We start from the raw sequence: 20,782 nt of genomic DNA, 5'->3' as shown, positions 1-20,782 counted from the left end.
GCGAGTGCAGCTCCCGGCCCTGCACGGACACCGCCAAGAGCCGCCCCCGGGGCAGAGTCAGCGAGCTGCAGGCAAAGCACCGCTCCCCCGGCGGGGATTGTGCAAGCCCAGCCTCTCCCGGGCAGGCTGTGCGTCAGCAGCCGGCCCATGGTGGACAGCAGCATGGGGAGCCCTCAGGAGAGCCCCGGGCCCATGGACAGCAGCATGGGGAGCCCTCAGGACAGGGGGCCCATGGAGGACAGCAGCATGGGGAGCCCTCAGGAGAGCCAGCCCATGGAGGACAGCAGCATGGGGAGCCCTCAGGAGAGCCAGCCCATGGAGGACAGCAGCATGGGGAGCCCTCAGGACAGCCCTGGGCCCATGGAGGACAGCAGCATGGGGAGCTCTCAGGACAGGGGGCCCATGGAGGACAGCAGCATGGGGAGCCCTCAGGAGAGCCAGCCCATGGAGGACAGCAGCATGGGGAGCCCTCAGGACAGCCCTGGGCCCATGGAGGACAGCAGCATGGGGAGCCCTCAGGACAGGGGGCCCATGGAGGACAGCAGCATGGGGAGCCCTCAGGAGAGCCAGCCCATGGAGGACAGCAGCATGGGGAGCTCTCAGGACAGGGGGCCCATGGTGGACAGCAGCTTGGGGAGCCCTCAGGAGAGCCAGCCCATGGACAGCAGCATGGGGAGCCCTCAGGACAGGGGGCCCATGGAGGACAGCAGCTTGGGGAGCCCCCAGGACAGGGGGCCCATGGTGGACAGCAGCTTGGGGAGCCCTCAGGAGAGCCAGCCCATGGACAGCAGCATGGGGAGACAGCCCTGGGCTGAGTAAGCGGCGCTGCCGCAGGAAGCCGAGCCCCCAGTGACCGGGAGGGGACACGCTGGGCTCCAGCCAGGCACAGAGCAGCCCAGCCTGCGGGGAATGCCTGGGGGGTACAATCAGAGGAAAGGGAAGACTTTTCTTAGTGTCTTAACAGGAGTTACAACAGTACGGAAATTACAGGGTAAATCACTGTTACTGCTCCCTGGCTGGAACGCTGCTGGCGTGACTCGAAATGTATTCCAAGATGATTTCCCGGACACACGTGTGCTAAGAGGGGTGGAGTGGGGAAGCGGAGTGGAGACAGCACATCCAGGCTCTGTGGAAATCCCGACAGAGAGGGAGAACTCTCTCCCGACAGGGAGGGTACTTTGTAGGTGATACTTTCCACTGGTCCTGATACAGGAGACGGGGAGATGTCCTGCTGCAGAGCCAACAGCTGTGGTGAAATCCCCCTCCTTAGATGAACCTGCTTCGTTAAAGCCTAACAATCATGTTAACAGCCCCCTCCATCCCACAGTTCCCCGCCTCCAAGCTACAACCACCCCTCACTGGAACTGGAAGGGGTTCTGACAGCCACGGTCACCAAGCACAAATACCAGCGCTGCCACGGCTGGGTCCAGTCCTGTGCCCCCAGACCAAGGCCCTGGTGCTCAGTGACAGAACTTGCCCAGCTCTGTGACATTTCCGTGTCCCACAAGAAGGGCACGCAGGACAACCACCTCGTACTGAAGCGTTGTTTATTGATCACCTGTATCAAGCACACATCTGCTCGGCAACGGTGCGTGACGGGATACAACAGTTGACATCTAACCCGAAGGGAGGCACGTGGTTACAGGATCCGGCACAGCACGAGGAGGTGTACTGAACCCTCTGGAAAGAGCCTGGCTACAACACGGTGCTCAGGCTATGTTGTTACGAGGCTCAAGAGCAGTGAGAATAAAATTAGGAATACAGCTAAGACTGGAGCTGACTTGTGCTTTGGCCAGTGATTTAAACACCAGTTTCCCTGTGACTAGGGTATGTAGGTTGGTGCTACACCAAGGGTTATTGGGGGGGAGCAGCACAGACCAGGAAACCCAGCGAGCATCTGAGTGGAAAGCCTCAACACTTGTGCACCTCAAGCAGGCAGTAATCCCGAGATGAGGAAAGCCAGGCCCATCCCAGACACACCACGACAGATGTCTTAGACCGAATCACCATGCACACTTCAGATACAATCCAGAGTTAAGGAACTCAAAGGTTTCAGCAGGGCTAAAACTTATGCCAAGACACCAAGAGGTCACTGAAACACCAGAGTGAGCTTCATTTTGATAGAAAAAGTCTTGGAAGGCAGAGGGTGAGGAATAACAATACAATGCTTCTAAACCTCCCTGTACCCCAGAGCCTGCAGAAGGGTGGATCCAGTGATAGGACAGAGATCAACATCTTCAACTCTTGCCAGGAGGAATATAAAGAAAAGCAGCTTTGGGGTTTTTACCCAGCTCAGTGTTCAAGCCTGGTCAATGAGCATCTGAAGAAAAATGTCTGGTAGCAGGAATTGGCATTGTGAGGATTTATTTAGCCCCTGTTAAAGAAGTTGAACAAAACCTCAGCCAAACTCTGCTGGAAGATCTGCCATGCTGCAGGAATAGGCTGTAGCTCCTCTCTGAACATCAATCCTGGCACAGCTCTATCTTTAGTTGAAAGAATTCTGACTGAAAAAGTCATGCTTGAAAGACGACAGAGCAGCTCACGGTCCTCGACAAATGCATGTGAGAACCTTAAACACATTTTAGTTCGGTACCTGCATCCCAGCATGTCCCTGTCCCAGTGCTGCTGTAGGTGACAGACCTCACACCCTGCACCCAGGGGAGCTGGCACTCAGCAGGGCAGGAGCTCTGGGGTCTGCTCCTGCCAGCTCAGTGCTGCTGACACTCAACATGTGCAACTCTGCACCAAAGTGCTTTGAGCACTGGCTCAACCCGCAGGGACAGCAGGATCGCAGAGCTGAGGAGGTCAGCCAAGACCCAGACACGCTTTAAACACTGCTCTCCACTCAGGAAAAACCCTCACCCAGTTAATCATTCAATTCCTCCCAGACACTAAAAGGTGCTTCACCAAAAGGACAGTTCAGCTAAAAGCAATGAATCACACACCCCACCTATGCAAAGGCTGCTGAACAACTATGTACACCAAAGTAGCATCATTCCCAGAAAAATCTGATCAGCAAATCACACCTTAAAACTCATTGTGGGATTTTATTTTTTTTTTTTCCTTTCCCCTGGCAAGTCCACCATCTCAAAGGCAACAGAAGAATTCAGAGATTGGTCCTTTCTGAGGGAGTTTGGTACGGGCCACAGTAGACAGGACTATACACCAGCACAGAGAGCAACTCAGACTCATGAAATGCTACAGACATTGGATCTCCTGACACACCACGCACAGGGCAAAAAATCAAGAGGAACTTTTTAAGTGCAGGATTCCAGCAAGTCCAGCATCAGCAAGATGCAAATGCTAAGCTGCAAGGTAATTCAGGTATTATTCCAAGGAAGGTCAGGGATGGTTCAGGCAGCTGTCCCCAAGCATTTCATCTGAAGAAAAGAATTCAGGAGGGCTTTCCTCCTCACTGAAACTGGGACCAAGACCACAAGCCAGAATACACTGGTGACTCTCTAAACAGGGCTGTTTCACACTGTGCCCAACAGGAGCAGAGTGGCCACCCCGTTGGGAGAGGCTCTGCTGGGTGCATGGGTCTGGAAATCCCTGGGAAACAGCCTCTGCCTGCCCCATGGCAGCAGCTGACTGGAGCCACGGGAGCAGAGCACGCTTTGGGGGGAAGTGATGCTGCTCACCACAGTGTCTTCCCCAAAGGCACGTGGCTGTTGTCCCTGACACTGTGAAAGACCTTCTCCTGGCCAGTCCAGTCTGATGACTGATTAAGCCCTTTCTGTACAGGATCTCAGATTGCCTCAAGCCCTTTTTGTAACCTATGAAGGACCAAAAGTGTCAGTGCTTCTAATCTACAAGTCTTAATGGGTTAATGCAAAACCAAAACGCACAACACAGAAAAGCCAAGCGTGGGACCTACAACGGACAAATATTTGCTCTTGTAAGACTCCCAAGGCAGGAGTCCTGCTGTGCCACAAAGAATACTGTGTGCTGTAGCACTCCTTTCCAAAAATATCACTGAAAAGACGCTTACATATCACAGATGATTTGGCATCAGAGCTAGGGAGCATCAGTGCCAGCACAGGGCATGTGCTAGAAAGATGAATCCACACGGCACGGTTTTCACATCTACTCAGGCTACAAAGTGCTTACAGGTTGTGTTGGGACTGAGGCTGGCACTGCTCTGAGCAGGTCTCCACCATCAGTCCCGGCCCACCCCAGGCACACAAGCAAGCTCAGCTCCCCACAGGCAGCATCATCCACACCTCACTGCCCAGCCCAGCATCAGCTGCATGGCTCTGCTCAGGTCACGAGGACAGGGTAACCCCACAGGCTCAGCAGATCCAATTTCATTGCCTCCCTCTGCTCTGTGTGAGGAAAAGACTCAAAAGTCCTCCTGGTCTGGTTTAGAGAGGATGGTGTTTCTGCTTCTTTATTTATAATAGGTATCAACAAAAAGCAGGCAAGCCTTCTTCTTCCTCCCCCAGCACTGGAGAGGAGTACCTGCGTTATAGGAAGGCTTAACAAAGAAATCCTCTCCCCAGAGCCAAGCCCAGTGCCAGGGCCAAGGCTTTGGTCTCACTTCCAATCAGCAAGAAGCCCTTTCCAGGATCTGCTCGGCCTCCCGGGCTCCCCCTGTCCCCACTGCTGCCACAGGGTGGCCCGGGCAGAGCCACACCCCCTGTAAATGAGCAAGCACAGCACACACACAAGCACACGCTGAAAGCGTCCCGCCCTCCTCAGCACATCACAAAGCAGCAGTAAAGTTTCAAAGCCCATTCAAGTCCTTTGCACCTCTCCTTCACAGATGACTCCAGGGCTAGGAAGCTCTTTTGCACATTCAACATGTGAGGAAGAGGAGCAAGACAGCTCTCCTGATTGTTGCTACTGCCTACAGCAAGTTTTGGTACAGATATCCTCTCTTATAGGCACTCAGCGGGTAAAACGTAGCCACAACAAACTTGCCATCAAAAATCTTTCCAGTCAGCATTTTTTGGGCAGCTTTGGAATCACCAGCATTTGCATATTCAACAAAGACCTGAAAGAGAGAGAGAAGTAGGACTTGCAGTGCACCATGCCACTTGCCACCTCCCACCCCAGCAATGGGGGAAACCATTCCTAAACAAATTTTTCCCCTCCATCCTCGGCTGAGCAGAGAGCACTGGAGCTAAGAGTTGAGTCTCTAAACTGGGATTTCATCTCCTGCTCCTTGGTAAGGTGGGAGAAAGTATGCTGCTGGTCTACACCCTCAACAATTCCTCTCCCACCAACTGGCTTCTCCCCTTCATTCCTTCCATCCTTCCACCTCCCAGGTTAGGTAAACTTACATAACCAGAAGGAACCCGTGCTGTCCTTCAAAAGAGCCATTTATTTTTAGCACTGCCATCAGCCAGATTTCCAGGCACTGAGCAGCAGTCCTGAAGCACGTGGGGTGTACGTAGGAACACACAGCTTCTTCCCTGCATTCACTTACTTGGCCTTTACCAGGATTCTCCTTTGGGATAAGCAAGGAAACCACCGGTCCGTATTTCTGACACTCCTCCCTTATGTCTTCCAGGATATCTGGGAAAGGAAAGAGCTGGTTGTCTTTCACTTTGCAAACTAGGGTGAGCCAAGAAACAAGTGAAGGCGAGATGAACACATCAAGAACACCCGGACAACAAACATTCCTTTCCACTCAATTTAAAATAAACAAGCAGGAGGTGACACAGCAGAAGCTGGCACTGCTTAATGGCCACATAATGAGATGGAAGTGCCTGAACTGAGGCTCAGGAACAGAGAGCTGCAGGCAGTGAACCTCCAGCAGCAGGTTCCAGTAGCCAAAACACTGGGGATTTAGGAGTGCCTGCTATGGCACTTGGAGAAGGGGAACTAAAGGAGCTGGCACAAACCCTTCTTTGTGTGAGCAGAACTCGGCCTTTCAACTTGTGTCCCCAGAGCTCTCTCGTTTGTGCTGCTCACAAGGATTTGACAGCAAGAGAAATTCAAATCCCACCACCATGCACTACTCTTTAGGAACTCCAGTGAGATACTTTAGCTCTCTGCTGAGATCTCGGATAAGTTCATTAGCAAATTTTTAAGGATCTGTGCTATTGGGCTTCAGAGTCCTGTACATATCCAGCAGAAGCACAAACACCTTGTGAATTTGGTGGGCATCTAACCAGAGAAGAATTTTATTTTTTTTTTTAAATCTGTGATCCTTCAGGAATTCCCTACAAGCTCTGCTTTGTCTCTCAGTCTATTCTCTGTTGGTGCAGTTGACCCCTTGCAACCAAAGCTCAGCTGGGCAGCTCCGTTTGCTGTTCTTGTGCCTATTAACTGCTCACCTGCTTGCTCTCACATCCCCAGTGCCACAGAAAACAGAGGCTGTAAGACAACATCGCTGTAAGGAAATTGCACCAACCTTCATACTCTTCTTCACACTGCAGAGAAGCATCACTTAGAACATTTAGCAGCCTCAGCACAGGTGTGGGGAGCATCACCAAATCTTCAATATGGGGAGCTGTTTGACACCCACAGAATTAAAGAAACAATGTCAAAGGAACAAGCAAACAGGAAGCTGACTCAATATGCACTGTGATACTCAAGCACTTACTCCTCTTTGCAGTAGTTTTGCTTCTCTCCACTATTAACTGCATTTATAGCCTGAAATCTCCATTTCTATCTTATCTTTACCTGTGCACTGACTCTTCCAAAGGGTTCAGCGCACTCTGCAATTATTCTGAGGCCAGCATCTGAAATTGCTTTTCAAATTAAGGCTAGAATTGTGTCTGCTTAGCCGAGTCTCAGAAACTGATGTGACCTCAAGAACCATGCTAGTTGAACAAAGTACCCCATCCCCATGGAGATCTGAGAAGATCAAAGGAATACTCTGCAACTGCCTCTCCCATCACTGCTCCCAGACAAGCTGAAAACAGGCTGGCCAGCTTCCCTAATTCAGCTGTTCTCAGATCTCCTTAGAATATCTTTTAGATCTTCCCTGAGCACCATATAAACCCTCCTCCCCACAAAATCCAACTGCAATCCACTGCTTTGAAGACCACCATACTTAAGCTACTTAAACAGTGCAGTGCTGTAGAATCAGGCACGGCCACAAGGTGTGTGAGCAGTGATCCTGTGAAGGACTTCCCAGGAGCAGAAATAAAACCCTTTGGGTGCTGGACATGGGGCACTTGGCTCTAGAAAACAAGCAAGGGCAGCATAGATGCCACTGTGGGAGAAGGCAACAGTCAAGGAGAAAAGGCTAATGAAAGCTGTGAGAGTCATGTTCCGAGGATAATCAGTCCTCTGGAAACTCAAAGCCACAGGGACAGTGTCCCTTCTGCAGGAAAAATACTTGATTTCGTGTTCCTGTACACTAGTGACAGGCCATTAATGGATTTAAGATCTGGGCACCCAAGTTGCAGTACTTGGAGAGTGTTAATGTGTTTATTTGTTTTGGCAGCCACAGCAGCTGAACACAACAGCAGGACCTCACAGCTCTGCCACTTGACAGTGAGGGGAGAGAAAAGGGAAATGGCTTCATGTCTCCAGTCTGAGCCTTCTGACCATGGCTGCAAAGTGAGCTGTTATTTCCTAGGAAATACTTTTCCCAGCTAAGCACACAATGCCTGTGGGGGAGCTGACATCTCTGCCAGGCACAGTCAGATGTTGATCTCACAGTGCAAGAAGAGATGCAAGGCAAGCACAGATGCTGTAAATCTCCTGCCTGTCATGGAAGAGCCCTTATGAAAAGCTCAGAGTGAAAGGCCTTATCAGTACAGATGATGCCCAGACAGCTCTCAGGGACAGCCCTTTGAAGAAAGGCATGTTCCAGCTCCTAGTGCACCTCTAGCACTATTCTTCCATAGGACTATTTGCAACCAAATATTATTGGTCAGATGATCAGATGAACTGAAGACTGAAAGAACATTTAAGTGTCACCATGGTCTTATATGCCACCTCTTTTATTTGCAGAATCATAGACTTGTTTAGATTGGAAAAGACCTTTTAAATTATGAACTCCAACCTGGCATGGCCAAGCCCACCACTAAACAATGTTCCCAGGTGCCACATCTACACATTTTTAATGGGCATAGTGACTCCACTACTTCCCTGGGCAGGCTGTTCCAATGTTTGACAATCCTTTTGCTGAAGAAATTTTTCCTAAGAACCAATCTAAACCTCCTCTGGTGCAACCTGAGGCTGTTTCTTCTTTGTCCTGTCACCTGCTACCTGGGAGAAAAGACAGACACTAAAGTAAACCTGTCCTTCATTTCACATGTCTTTTTCTAGAGAGGGAGACAAACCAACCCCTAGAACTCAGTGACACCCGGTCCTCTTGTGCCCAAGTGACAAATAGATTTCTGGCAATCCCCCTCTGCCCTAGGAGGTACTTTCTGCCCAGCTCCTCTGCAAATGCCAGGTGACACCAACCACGCTGACAACACAGGAAAGGACTTGATGAACTGGAAAGACAAGACTTAGCTGTAAATGACAAGGAAAGCTATTCTCAGCTGTCTTTGCTCTAAACAGAAAAGCCGTGTCCAAGTGAAAGGCAATGCCAGATCATTTTCTGACTTGCTGGGAAAGCAGCAGTAAATACTTCTTTGTGCAGACAAGCGTATGTGCAAGTCTGGCAAAGAAAAGAAGCAGCAAAGAGAACTCAGAAAAATGGAAGCTGTTATATAAACTCCAAGCACTAGCCACAGAAGCACCTTCCTCGGTACAGTTAGAGGTCTGTGTGTTTAAAACCAGCCCAGAAAGCACTGCCAACATACAATTCCCTCTGCTCCAAAGCAGTGCTGGCTGCAAGGCTCAGCCAGGGAAGGCAGCTTTGATTAGAACAGCTTCTGAGACACGTGTGAAGTTTGAACACAGGAATGAGTTTGTTACCTTTGCCTAACATATAGAAATATCAGAATCTATAAGGAGCAATACTTAACCATCTTCGCTGCAAGGTACACCAAGGAGCTTAAGAAAAGTAGGGCCAAGATTCAAGGGGAAATGCTAGCTCAGCCTGAAGCATTAATTTATGCAGCAGAACAGCTCACTGCTGCTCTTGAGAGCAGACAAGCTCTGGAGAATGCTACTGAGTTGCATTTGGAAGAGAACACAGGGCAGGACACAAGCAGGGAGGTGTTAGCCCACCTTTGCTGACTGCCTGCAAAGCACATGGGGAGATCTTGAGGAAAGAACACTATTTCATTAAATCAAAGGGACAGCACCAGATGAGAGTGCCATCTGTCCATGGCCTGCCACTGTAGGCCAGTCACTGCAGAAACAGGCTCACACCACAGACACACTGGGACTATGTGACCTGTGCAGAGGCAGCAGCAGATGCCACCCCCAGCCACTGCCCAAGGAGTTCACATTCCTGGTGATTTCTGAACTGGGAAACACTTGCTGTAAGAAAACCCACCCACTCACCATAAATAGCACTGCACTCTTCAAAAGCACCTCAACAGTCAGAATGTTAGGTAAATATCCTGGTTATTTCTGTGCCCTCAGATGAATGCTGCTGCCAGGACACTCTTGGGGGCAGAGTTTAATCAGAGTCCAGCTAGGAAAAAGTGACAGCCTGTGGGGCTGGAGGAGTAGGGCAGCTCTGAGAGCACAGGCATCACTCTGACCTCCCTCCTGTGGTGCCATGGAGAGCTGGCAAGTGCCACTGAGGAGCAGCAATGAGACCAGACCAAGAAACAACAGTTAATTGCCCTCTGTGCTGCTTCCAGCACACGCTGAGAGAATCCTGAGCAGGGGCCACAGCCACAGCTTACCAAAGGGAATGCTGAAGAATGGGCTGCATAAAGCCTTCTCAGCAGAGGCTCGTTTTCCTTGGTCACAATGAAGCATGCTGCAAGAGAAGACACTTTATGTTCATGCATGCGACATTCCTGCACTGACACATCCCACTCAGGCAGAAGTTAGCACAGAGGAACACCCTAACTTCAGGGTGGTTATGGTACAAGGAGGAGAGTGGGACACCAGAAGGATCCCCTGAAAGCATTTTGGGTAGCTGGCAAAGCAAGCTTTCCTTCTTGATGTCTCTCAGCACCAAATAATGGAAATTGCTCACTTACAAGTCTACAAGGAACACAGCATGTTCCACATCTTCAGGCCATTCATCCCATGTTTCAGGCATACATGCAGTCTTAAGAGAGTGATCACACATCTTTTCACAAATAGGATTCAAAGCAGCTAATAACCCAGAGCATGCCTGAGAATATCCCTAACTTGGCTTTACCAGGGGCTCCCAACGCTATTTCTGCCAAGTTGTGTCCTCATTCCCTCTGCAGTCTCAGAGCACAGTCACAGGATAGTGAAAACAATCCCCCTTGGCAGACTCCTCAGGAGAGTTGCAAAAGTGCCTTTGAATCTTGGCAGCAGTGGAGAGCAGCACTTTCTGCCCCCTCCCTCATTTTTATGGTAAGAATCTCCAAAAGCAGCAAAATCTGCAGTTTTCTCCAAATACAATCTGCTGCCAGTGCAAAGCACTGAAACAGCAAATGATCAGCATCATGACTGATACTCTCTATGTGCTTGCTCCAAACTGTGCCAAAATCTGAGGAACTGCAGCATCTCTGCTAATGCTTGCACTTGTTACCAGCACAGTGGGAGATTAAAAAAAAAAAATTCAAAAAAAAAGAAAAGGAAGTGTTAGGTGTGAGCTCTAAGTTGCTAAGAGCAAGGCTTGTCTTTGCAGAGCACAGCTTTAAGCAACAGTTCTGAAATATGTGACAGTACCTTTTGATAAGGTCTCTGAGGTGATAAGCTGGAATGGCTGAATTAACCACCCCCTCACTGGAAAATATGCGATCGATGATGGCAGAACTGTTTGTCTGGAAAGAAAAGAAACAGCGGTTAGGGAGGTAAAAACCAGACTGTGCAAAGCTTGCAACATCTGATCGCTTTCCAGAGTGGATGCAGAGGGCTGTGCTTCTCTGGGCTTTTGTGAGAGATCCCCAATGCCAAAGCCTCACATGTTAAACTAGCAGGCTCACATCAAATTCACTTTTTCCCATTTGCCAGCAAAAGCTGGAAATTTCCACGTGTGGGAAACCTCTCTGTTACTGTGGAGATCGTGGTGCTGAAAGGATACTCTTTCTGGGAAAGGGAACACAGAAAGTTATTTCACACAGGAGAGTCAGGCTCCAAGGCTCACAATACAGAGCTTTCCCCTTCTCAGGATACAGACTTACAAGAAGATCCCCAAATCACAGCTAACATTACACTAAACCCAGCACATAATTCCTCTGTCACTGTGCTGCTGAACAAGCTGACAGCCATCAGCCACTGATTTTGTTCTTCCTCCTATGCCACAACTACAGCCAGCACAGTTTGCCTATCAAATGTAGGCAAGGCACAGGCTCCACATAGAGACTTCTGGAACACTCCTATTTCAGTAACCTGAACACAAGTAGCATTCAGACATGCCAGTCCCACAGGGCAGGTAGGTCTTTAAGGCTCAGGAATCTTAATTCTCAAGGCAATAGGATTAGACAAACATCCTGGAAACACTACCTAGTTACCAGGTGCTACCTCACAAATCCAGATTATGAACAAGAAGCAAAAGGATTCATTTGGTGCAAGCAAGAGCTGTCTCACCTTCCATTCCTGAGATTGGACTGTATGTTTCAGTTTCATTCCTGAGAACATTTCCAGTAAAACGATTCCCAGACTCCACAGATCCACCGCAGAGGTGCACTCTGTCTCACTCTGGAGCCCTGCCTGCGCCAGGCAGTTCTGCAGTTCTGCCTCTGGAGCCCGATACCCGTCTGTTTGAATGTATTTCACATCCTACAGGAGACCAAGCACACAGAAAAAGTTGATTTTCCACACTCAGGTTCTCCACTCTATCCTTAAATCAGTTCTGATATCCTTCCACAGGGGTCCCCAAAATACCATTGCTAAATTGACAGAAAGTATTGTACAGCCGGCTGTGCAAGGCAGGCAGTTCAACTATCATACTGCTGTGCTGAGGGAACAGCAGGACTGTCTGCAAGAAAAACATCTCCCAGCAAAACAGCACCAACATCTGACCTCTGAAAGACAGCACTGCTGGGAGGAGGGGGCTGATGTCCCTGTGCACTGGCCCTTTAACCTCTCCTACATGCAGACCATGCTAGAAATTTTGGGCTAAGGGCTGAGCTCCCACTTCATCTGCCTGAGAGCACAGACAGCCCTGTCTGAGCACTGAGCATCACGAGCTGCTGCCATTATTCAGGTGCTGATGTTCTCTAGAAGCAGGCAGCTAAAATGCTCAGACAAGGAAATCATCAAAGGCACTTCCCATGCGCCTCTCCCATCTCCCCTTGAAGCCTCAAGTGCTGCAGCAATCAGTACCTGCCCAGCTGCCGGGGCTGCCTGCTCCAAAGAAAACAGGGAATTAGAGAATCACACAAGTACTGGCTGGAGGGGCTGCTCTGAAGGCTCCAGGCAATACCTGGTCAGTCAGATGTGCCTTTGTCCAGCCAAGTCTTTGAAGTGTCCAAAGACAAACTGCATGCTGGCCTTTTTAACACGTGAGGGCTTATTTTAGACACACTGATGCAACTCCAGGAATGACAGAAGAATATGCAAGCCTACTTCCTCCTGGATAAGGCACAGGATTAGGAATTCTTACCATGAGAATATACTCAAACCAAGATTATGTGGTTCCCTGACTGAAAATAAAGTTTACAGAAGACATCTTCCAGCAACAGAGCTCAAAAGTGGTTTATGAACCTAAGAATGATACACAAACTGCTCACCCACGTCCCTGCTCCTATCAGTGGGGAGCAGAACCTCCAGCATGGCAATAGCAGCAGCTTGGCAGGCCCCCAAACAACATTTACAGATAGAGAAAGCACTGTGGTCAACGGCACCAGCAAAAAGAGCGAGATGGAATTTCACTCCCACCACCTAAAGCATTTTGAGAGCTGTAAGTGGGTGAGACCTTGCTCTGTGTACAACCATTCCCTGTTACACAGCAATAGCAGGAAATTCTGTGTAAGGATAAGCTTGGCAGGGCTGTCATAAATAAAAGTATCGTGGTCTTGGACTGAGATAAGGAAATTATGCACAAAGGCTGTGGCCCAAGGCAGGGGTGGGGACAGCACAGTACCTGGTGCATATTCAAAGCAAGGTCACAAGGTTCACCCATACAACCAGTGTGTTTCTGAGAAAGGGCAAAGGAAACTCAGCCCAAAGAAAGCAGACTGGAAGAAACCACGGAAGCAAATAAATCACCCCATCAACTATTATGAGGCAACTCACACAGCAAGCAGCAAAACACAGACCTGAATTAAATAAAAATATCTGCATTAGACACAGGACACCAGGAGAGTGTATTTTGCTGATAGACAGCAACAGATTACCACCAGAAACTCAGCCAAGAATGTGGGAGAACTGAAGACAACACGGGGGAGTTAAGAAGTCCAAACATTAAAAGCAACTCCTGTACCAAAGAATTCAGAGAGAGGTCACCCACACAACCCTCTGATACTCACAATCAGTGCACTGCACTGTCAATACCAGGTAAACAAGTAAAAAAGTATATAAATTTAAAACTGCTAAGCAAGTAAAGTGCGTGGAATAGGGACAAACCAGGACACTGTAGGAAGGCACAGAAAAATTTACCATCCATCACCCAGTGACTAAAGGCAAGTGTGCTACAAGGTTACCTGATGGGAAAGCTTTACTGAGATTCCTCACAGGCTGCTACTGAGGGAGGAGTGAAAGGAAGCCAACAGCAGAACCTTGTGAGGCTCTCTGCTTCCATCAGAAGCCATGCAAGAGAATAAAATGGTCAAGGACAAACAACTCAGTATCACCAAAGCAAAAGTGACAGCAAGAAGATTGAGCAGGAGACCAGCAAATGGGACAGAGAGGAGAACAGGCAGAGATTGTCTGTGTCAGTAAAGAACAGACACTGCCCACCCAGGACCAAACTATGGATTTGTGTGGGAAAGAAACATCCAGACTTCCTGAGGAAGGGAGGCTGCTGAAGATAGGGTGAAAGTAAAGGCAAGCACAAGGACGCTGCCAGAGATAACACACTTGGCTGGGGAGGCTGATGGCAAAGCCTGGATTACTACTACACATAATAAGGGATGATAAAAGGGAATTCTACATTTCTGGGTGCTACCACTCATCTGACCACATGAAAACTAGCAAACTTTCCAGGAAGCTGAGACACTACTTTTCTCAGTGCATCATTAACATTGGAATGTGTAGCACAAAGGCTAAGACATCAACAGAAAACAGAGACATGCAAGGAGAATGGGAACACAGCTTTGGTGTCTGAGGCAGACAACATTTTAACCTTTTCCAATAAACCCTCAGCACCAGCTCAGCTCCTGCTCTGATCAGGCCACTTGGAAAACATCACAGGGCCACACAACTCAACACAGAGCCATCTGCCTCAAGAGTAGCACATTCCAAACCTGATTCCCCTCTTTGAAGCTAAGTCCAAAGTCAATGAGCTTAAAGCACTCCTCCTCTGCGCTCCACAGGATGTTTCGTGGCTTGAGGTCTGCATGCACGTAGCCTTTGTGGTGCAGGAAAGCCAGGGCTTCCAGGACATCTCGGGCGCAGTGCTGGATCATCCACATGGAGCAGCCCTGGTTGCTGGAGTGCAGCAGCAGCTCGGACACGCTGATGTCCAGCAGCTCCAGCAGCAGACAGCGAGACGGGCCATTGGCAGAGTAGTGGTTGGTGAACACGCCGTAGAGCGTCACTACAACGAGACATGGGGACAGGTAAGGAGTGCGCGGCCAGCACCTCCCACGCTGCACACCACAAAAGCTGTGGAAGGCAGCTCAGGTGTTTTGGAACAGGTGATGTTCAGAGAGATGGAGAACCAGGGAGGAAGCAGCAAGGGAAAACCAGCCACGTCACCCCTAGGAGCTCTGGACAGGCTGGTCACAACACTCCCCAGGCTCTGCTGAGGTGACAGGGCCGAGCGCTCCTGCTCAGGACAGTCTCTGCAGCATGGACAAGCACATCCCAATAGGCAAACTGGACAAAGGGCCACTCTTTAGAGACATGTCAACCTCATCCCGGGACAGACTTTACAGATGGGGGACCCATGTGCTGTCTGGGCATCCAGGCACACTATGGCATTAAAAACCATTTCACACCGACAAAAAGTTACCAGTGGTGGCTGAACTTCGGCACTTCCAGCTATCACCTCTGACACACAGGCTTCCTCCCTTCCCAGGCTCATTCCCACCCACGAAGGCAAGCCCAGAAGCTGTAGCCCGGCGGGAACACATTGCGCCACTGCTGTCCCGCAGTGAACACAGTCCTGGCCGGGGCTCTGGCACCCTGCCCAAAGGAGGACTCAGGGGTGCCCTGCCCGCAGTGACCCGCTCTGCCCGTCTCCCTGGGGGATGTCAGCTGCAGATCCCCCACCCGGGAGCACCCGCTGCAGGGAAGCTGCTCTGGGGTGTCCAGGCTCGGAGCCCCCCAATCCTCCCCCCGGGTTGCCAACCCCAGCGGCACATCGGCCTGGGCTGTGTTCCCAAAGGGCCGGAGCTCCCTTCCCTGCCTGAAAGGGTGGCTTGGAGACACGGGTTTGGCAGGGGGAGCCAGCCCTGGGGGGACAGGGGGTGCCCGGGAAGGGCTGTCTGGGGTCGGGGAGGGCGCAGGGGTGCGGGGGTGCCGTTACCGATGTTGCGGTGCCCGCGGAGCTGCTCGAGCGCGGCGCGCTCCTTGCGGAACCCGTACTCGGCGCAGTCGGCGGCGGGCGGGCGGGCGCCGGGGCGGCGAGCGGGGCCGGGCCGCGGCCCCGGGGGCGGCACGAACTCCTTGACGGCGCCGGGGGGGGCCCGGGGGTCCCCGCAGCAGCGCACCCGGTACACCGAGGCCGAGGAGCCGCTGCCCAGCGGCGCCTGCACCTCCCACAGCCGGCCCAGCGCCTCCAGCAGCGGCGGCGCCGCGCCCCACGCGCACCCCGACATGGCGCCGTGCCGCCTCACATCGCCGTCCCGCCGCCGCCCCGCCGCTGCCCCGGCACCGGCCCCGGCCCCGGCCCCTGCCGCCGCCGCGCTCCGGCCGCCATGACACCGGAAACGGGGCGGCACGGCCGGCGGCACCGCCTCGGCGGGGCGGGGCCCTCGGTTCCGCAGGGACCCCCGGTACGGGTCGGCTCCAGCGCCCGCAGCACTCCCGGGGCTCGCACGGCCTCAGCCCAGACGCCAACCAGGCTCCCGTCCTCCAGCATCCCCGAGGCCCGGTCCCTTCAGTCCCTTCGGCACCCCCGGGAGCCGGTTCCCTGAGCCCGGGCACCCCCGGGAGCCGGTTCCCTCAGCCCGGGCACCCCCGGGAGCCGGTTCCCTCAGCCCGGGCACCCCCGGGAGCCGGTTCCCTGAGCCCGGACACCCACTGGAGCCGGTTCCCTCAGCCCGGGCACTCCCGGGAGCCGGTCCCTTCAGCCCGGGCACCCCCGGGAGCCGGTCCCTTCAGCCCGGGCACCCCCGGGAGCCGGTTCCCTCAGCCCGGGCACCCCCGGGAGCCGATTCCCTCAGCCCGGGCACCCCCGGGAGCCGGTTCCCTCAGCCCGGGCACAGGATCATCATCCAGCACCCTCAGCCCTCCCGGGGCTCGCACGCCCTCAGCCCAACACCAGCCAGGGCTCCCATCCCCTCAGTGCCAGGGCGGCCACGTTCTCCACCCCAAACTCCCCCTCTGCCCCTGACTCCCCACCAGGATGGCGACAGGGTCGTGCAGGGTGTCCTCTCCCATCAAGGGAATGCCACACATCAGTGGGTAAAAAAGAAAAAGAAAATTTATTGTGCAATCTGCATCTCTTGTCCCAAACCACACACAAGCACGCTGACAACATAAATAAAGGGACTGGGCCGGCTGTAAGTGACGACCCTCCCTTAAGGGGAAGAAGGTTCCCTTGGGATCACAGTGATGGAAGATGCTGGTTCTTCAGAGGGGGCTACAAGCTGTTTCCATCAACACCTGCACTGCAGTGCAGAGCTGGGCAGCACACACACACCCTGTATCTGTGTGTGGAGGCGGCCATGCACAGCGTGATCACATTGTCACAGGGTGACACGGGCTCTGTGCAGCTCTGCATCCCTCACTCTTGAGCAGGGCTCTCCCAGAGTTGAGAGCTGCAGGGCCCCAGAGCCACCATGGATGGCATCACTGCTCCAACGGCAAGGACACGGCTGGCTGCTCCCAGGGCAATGGGATCCATGCTCACAGCTTCCTTCCTTCAGTGGGACAGCGTGGCTTTGGGTGCTGGAAGCTTCAGCCCAACCACCCTGAGTGGCCCAGGAGCTGTGAGCAGGCCTATCCATGAGCTCCTGGGCTCCTCCAACCCGACCTGGGGCTTTGGAGCTTTTCCTCTGAAAACCACCTTTGTGGTGAGGATGTACATAAAAGCTCTAAGCACAAAGTTCCATCTCACAGCTGCTTCCTTGCATTGGCACAGGCTGGCTAACCCCTCCTGTAATCCACGGCAGAACACTCGTACAGCAGTATCAGAGGACTGCACTGGCTTCGTGCCCAGTCTCACAGAGACCACTGTCCCAGGAAATAAAGGGGAGCAGTGACACTGGCCCACATGGAGAGGGCTGCCTGCCTGGACAGTTCTGTCCATGGTGGCTGGGATGAGACCAGGAAACAAGCAGGAGCTGGAAGGGGGTCTCACAGAGAGCTCAGCTCCCTGCCAGAGCCTCTGGCCAGCAGCTGCACAGTCCCAGCTGCCCAGCCCTGTGCCCTGCCAGAGCTCAGGTCTGCAAGGAGATGGCACTCAGCAGAGAAACACCACGATTCCAGCACCTGGAGAAGGCCCTGGACACATCTGCTGTCCTGGCTCGCTGGCACCAGGCACTAGGGCTGGGTGAGCCTGCTGCTACCCCAGCATGGGGAATCTCAGCAAGCACATGACAAGCTGGGAAATCCTCTGGACCAAGGCAGCCAGTGCAGACACGGAGGAGTGTGTGGTGCTCGTGGGATGCTCACAGGATGCTCAGAGCTGATGGGGTTTGGGGCAGGCTGGCACTTCTACCCCCACACACCCCCTTGGTCCCCAGTTCAGCAAGGCTCCTGGCAGCAGACAGGGTGGCAGTGGCACTGTGGCAGGACAGGAGCTTGGCACTGACCAGGGTGAATAGGCCCAGAATGGGACTGCAGGAGCCATGGCGAGACAGGCTGTGCCCCTCCTGGGAATTTGGGGAGAAGCGGGTTGTCGTGGCTCCCCAGAGCCCACACCGGGCAGCAATGGCTCCTTCCACCCCGAGGCTTCCCCCTTTCCAAAATACTCACCCCAGGAAAGGCAAGTGGCAGCAAGAGACAAGTCTGGGAGAGCCAGCCCCCACGGTGCCCGTGTCACAGCTACCCACTGCTACTCAAAGGACAGTAGGTCAGGATGGGTCCCCTCCACCTCCCAGCCAGGGCTACGTGGCTCTGGCCGTCCTGTGCTCCCTGGTGGCTCGTGCTCCAGCCCCGCTCTCCGTGAGGGCTTCTCTGTGCCGGGTGACATCTCAGTGGCCCTCTCACCCACTGGCCACTGGCTCTCCCGGCTGCCCTTATGGATGAGGTCGGGCACGGGTAAGGCACTGGCAGGCTGGTCCCCAGCGGGCTCTAGGGCGCCCGTCACGCTGGGGACCCCAGGGCATTCTGGAGGAGACGGGTCCCCCATCCCCAGCTGCTCCTCTGTGGGGTCAGGGTGGGCTGTGGGTGGTTCGGGAGGCTCCTCCACGCCACTCCCCATGCTGGTCCCCTCCGGCTGCGGAGCGATGAGCATGTCCTGGGGGGTCTTCAGAGCGCGCGGCGTCCGCTTCTTGGTGATGGGGGGCGGGGGTTCCAGCCGGGGAAAGGCATCCAGCCCCACAGCCCTGCAAGCACAGAGGGACAGTTGCACACAGCCCCATGCTGGGCCCCTCCAGCCTGTCCCAATGGCCCTGCACAGGGTGCACAGTGCGGGGACACTCACCCATCCTCGGCAGCCGGCTGTCCCGTGCCCAGCATGGCGCCCGCGCTGGCGTTCACCTCCATGGCTCCCACGCCGGGCAGGCCGGCCGGCTCCTTGCGGCGCAGGAGGTCGCTCACCTTGGCACCCACGGCCTTGCCCAGGTTGCGGAGGTGCTGGCTGCCAGCGGGCCGGCAGGGCTGGGGCAGGGTGCCCGCCGCGGCAGGGACGTGCTGGGCCCGTGGCGTGGGTGCTGTGCCGGCGCTGGCGTTCTCAAACATGCTCTGGTCCACTGGAGGAGGAAAGGGAATAGACAGGACGTGAACCAGGCTGGAGGGGGGATCCCAGCAGCGCCGGCCCGCCAGCACCATGGGAACACAAATTTGGGGACTGGGAGGATGTTCCTACAGCCCTGCAGAGGCTGTGGGCAGCCAGGGCATGCCAGGGCTGCCCAGGGAAGTGCATGCACGGGGGACCAGCGTGGGGCAAGACAGGATAGCAGCGAGCCCAGGGCTCCACATTGGCACTGCCAACACGCTGAGAGCTTCTCTTACCTGACACCAAGCGACTTGGGAAGCAGGTTGTGGAAAAAGAGAGAGCAAGCGAGCATTTACCAGGGGAACGGCAAGGGAAGAGGTGTGGGAGGGAAGTGTCCCTTCCAACACTGCCAGGGGAGGTGTGCTGCCAACCCCCTGCTCAGACCTGTCGTGCTGCCTGAAGACATGGGACTCACATGGGGGTCCCTTGTCAGCCACACCCTGGTAAAGCCACGGGGCCTCCTCTCGGGGCACCCACAGTTTGGGCTCTGCACTGCCCACCCCACCATGGCTCCCTCAGCTCAGCCCAGGCTGTCTCTGGTGGTGGCAGCAGCTGCTTGCTGGGGAGAGCGCTCTGCAATCACACCCCACCTCTGAGCTACACCGGATTCTCCACCATGTCTTCCCAACACGAATCCTTGAAGCTGTGGGGGCTGCCCCCAGGAGTGCCAGCTCACAGCCCTGTGGCTGCCTCTGTGTCAGTGTGGGTCTTTGTGATGGCTCCAGCCAGCTCCTGGGTGAGCTCCTGGGTGAGCTGTTCTGGAGCCTCACTGCCCATCAGCATCCTCTGTCCAGCTCTACCTCTGCATGCCAGGGGCACATCCTGGGACAGAGACAGCCCTCTCCACATCCCATGGGACGGGCAGAGAGGAAGGGCTCCCAGCACTGCTCCAGCCTCGTGGTGGGCTGGACTCTTACAGGGATGCCCAACTTACTGCAGGCCCTTTCCTCTGCCTTCTGTGGCTGCACAGTCCTGCTGAACAGAGAGCTCCCTGCTGCACCTGCAGCATCTACCTGCCCTGGGGTTCATCCTACAGCGATTATCTGCACCAAGAGAGCCACCCAGCAGTGCCTGGGCAGCCTCTCCTCCAGCCTGGACACCTCTCAGGGGTGCAAGCAGCCTCACAACCTCTTGAAGAGCTCTCTTCTGGCTCCCCAGATGATTTCCAGCCCAAGAGGGACCGGCTGGCCATCAGCAGAGCCAGCATCACTGTCCAGGACAAACCCACAGCTTCCGAGTGCCAGCCTGTGCTCCAGCATGGCAACCAGTGCTGCCCCATCCTCCCCACAGCGTGGCTGCTCAGGACCCACATCCAGCACAGCTCCAGAAGGGCTACGGCTGCAAAGGGCTCCTGCAGGCCTGAGCTCCTGGGGGAGCAGCAGCTCAAGGCACAGGAGGCTGCAGCCCCCGGGGTGTCCGTGCATCCCCCGGGTGTCTGTTTATCCCCCGGGGTGTCTGTGCAGCCCCCGGGGTGTCCGTGCAGCCCCTGGGGTGTCCTTGCAGCTCCTGGGGTGTCCGTGCATCCCCCGGGTGTCTGTGCAGCCCCCGGGATGTCTGTGCAGCCCCCGGGGTGTCTGTGCAGCCCCCGGGGTGTCCGTTTATCCCCCGGGGTGT

The 20,782-nt window shown here is 54.1% G+C and overlaps 2 protein-coding genes across 2 annotated transcripts; both read right to left on the bottom strand.

Annotated features, from left to right (window-relative positions):
• Positions 1-1,530: 1,530 nt before the first annotated feature.
• UHMK1 (U2AF homology motif kinase 1) lies at positions 1,531-15,997 on the bottom strand. The gene is made up of 8 exons (XM_058842498.1): positions 15,590-15,997; positions 14,364-14,656; positions 11,545-11,736; positions 10,684-10,778; positions 9,717-9,793; positions 6,362-6,460; positions 5,432-5,520; positions 1,531-4,996 (listed from the first exon to the last, which is right to left on the bottom strand). Exons 1-8 carry the CDS (start codon positions 15,879-15,881, stop codon positions 4,850-4,852), a joined length of 1,284 nt encoding a protein of 427 aa, XP_058698481.1. The 5' UTR covers positions 15,882-15,997; the 3' UTR covers positions 1,531-4,849.
• Positions 15,998-16,695: 698 nt separating this feature from the next.
• On the bottom strand, positions 16,696-19,941 carry C7H1orf226 (chromosome 7 C1orf226 homolog; the record flags this gene model as incomplete). Its single annotated transcript, XM_058842837.1, is given in 3 exon segments — positions 16,696-18,776; positions 18,875-19,180; positions 19,259-19,941. Coding segments are annotated over 3 exon segments (1,482 nt in total), but the record flags the coding sequence as incomplete, so codon positions are not given.
• Positions 19,942-20,782: the final 841 nt, after the last annotated feature.

This window comes from Poecile atricapillus, chromosome 7, assembly GCF_030490865.1.
Source record: "Poecile atricapillus isolate bPoeAtr1 chromosome 7, bPoeAtr1.hap1, whole genome shotgun sequence".
NCBI lineage: Eukaryota > Metazoa > Chordata > Aves > Passeriformes > Paridae > Poecile > Poecile atricapillus.
Note: the sequence above shows the minus strand (reverse complement) of the source record. Positions and strands in the feature narration are given on the sequence as shown.

Coding starts and splice junctions, on each gene's coding strand:
- UHMK1 (XM_058842498.1), bottom strand. CDS start 15,881: ATGTCGGGGTGCGCGTGGGGCGCGGCGCCGCCGCTGCTGGAGGCGCTG. Junction 10,779..11,544: donor TCCAATCTCAGGAATGGAAG/GTGAGACAGCTC, acceptor TTTTCTTTCCAG/ACAAACAGTTCTGCCATCAT. Junction 5,521..6,361: donor GTGTGAAGAAGAGTATGAAG/GTTGGTGCAATT, acceptor TTCCTTTCCCAG/ATATCCTGGAAGACATAAGG.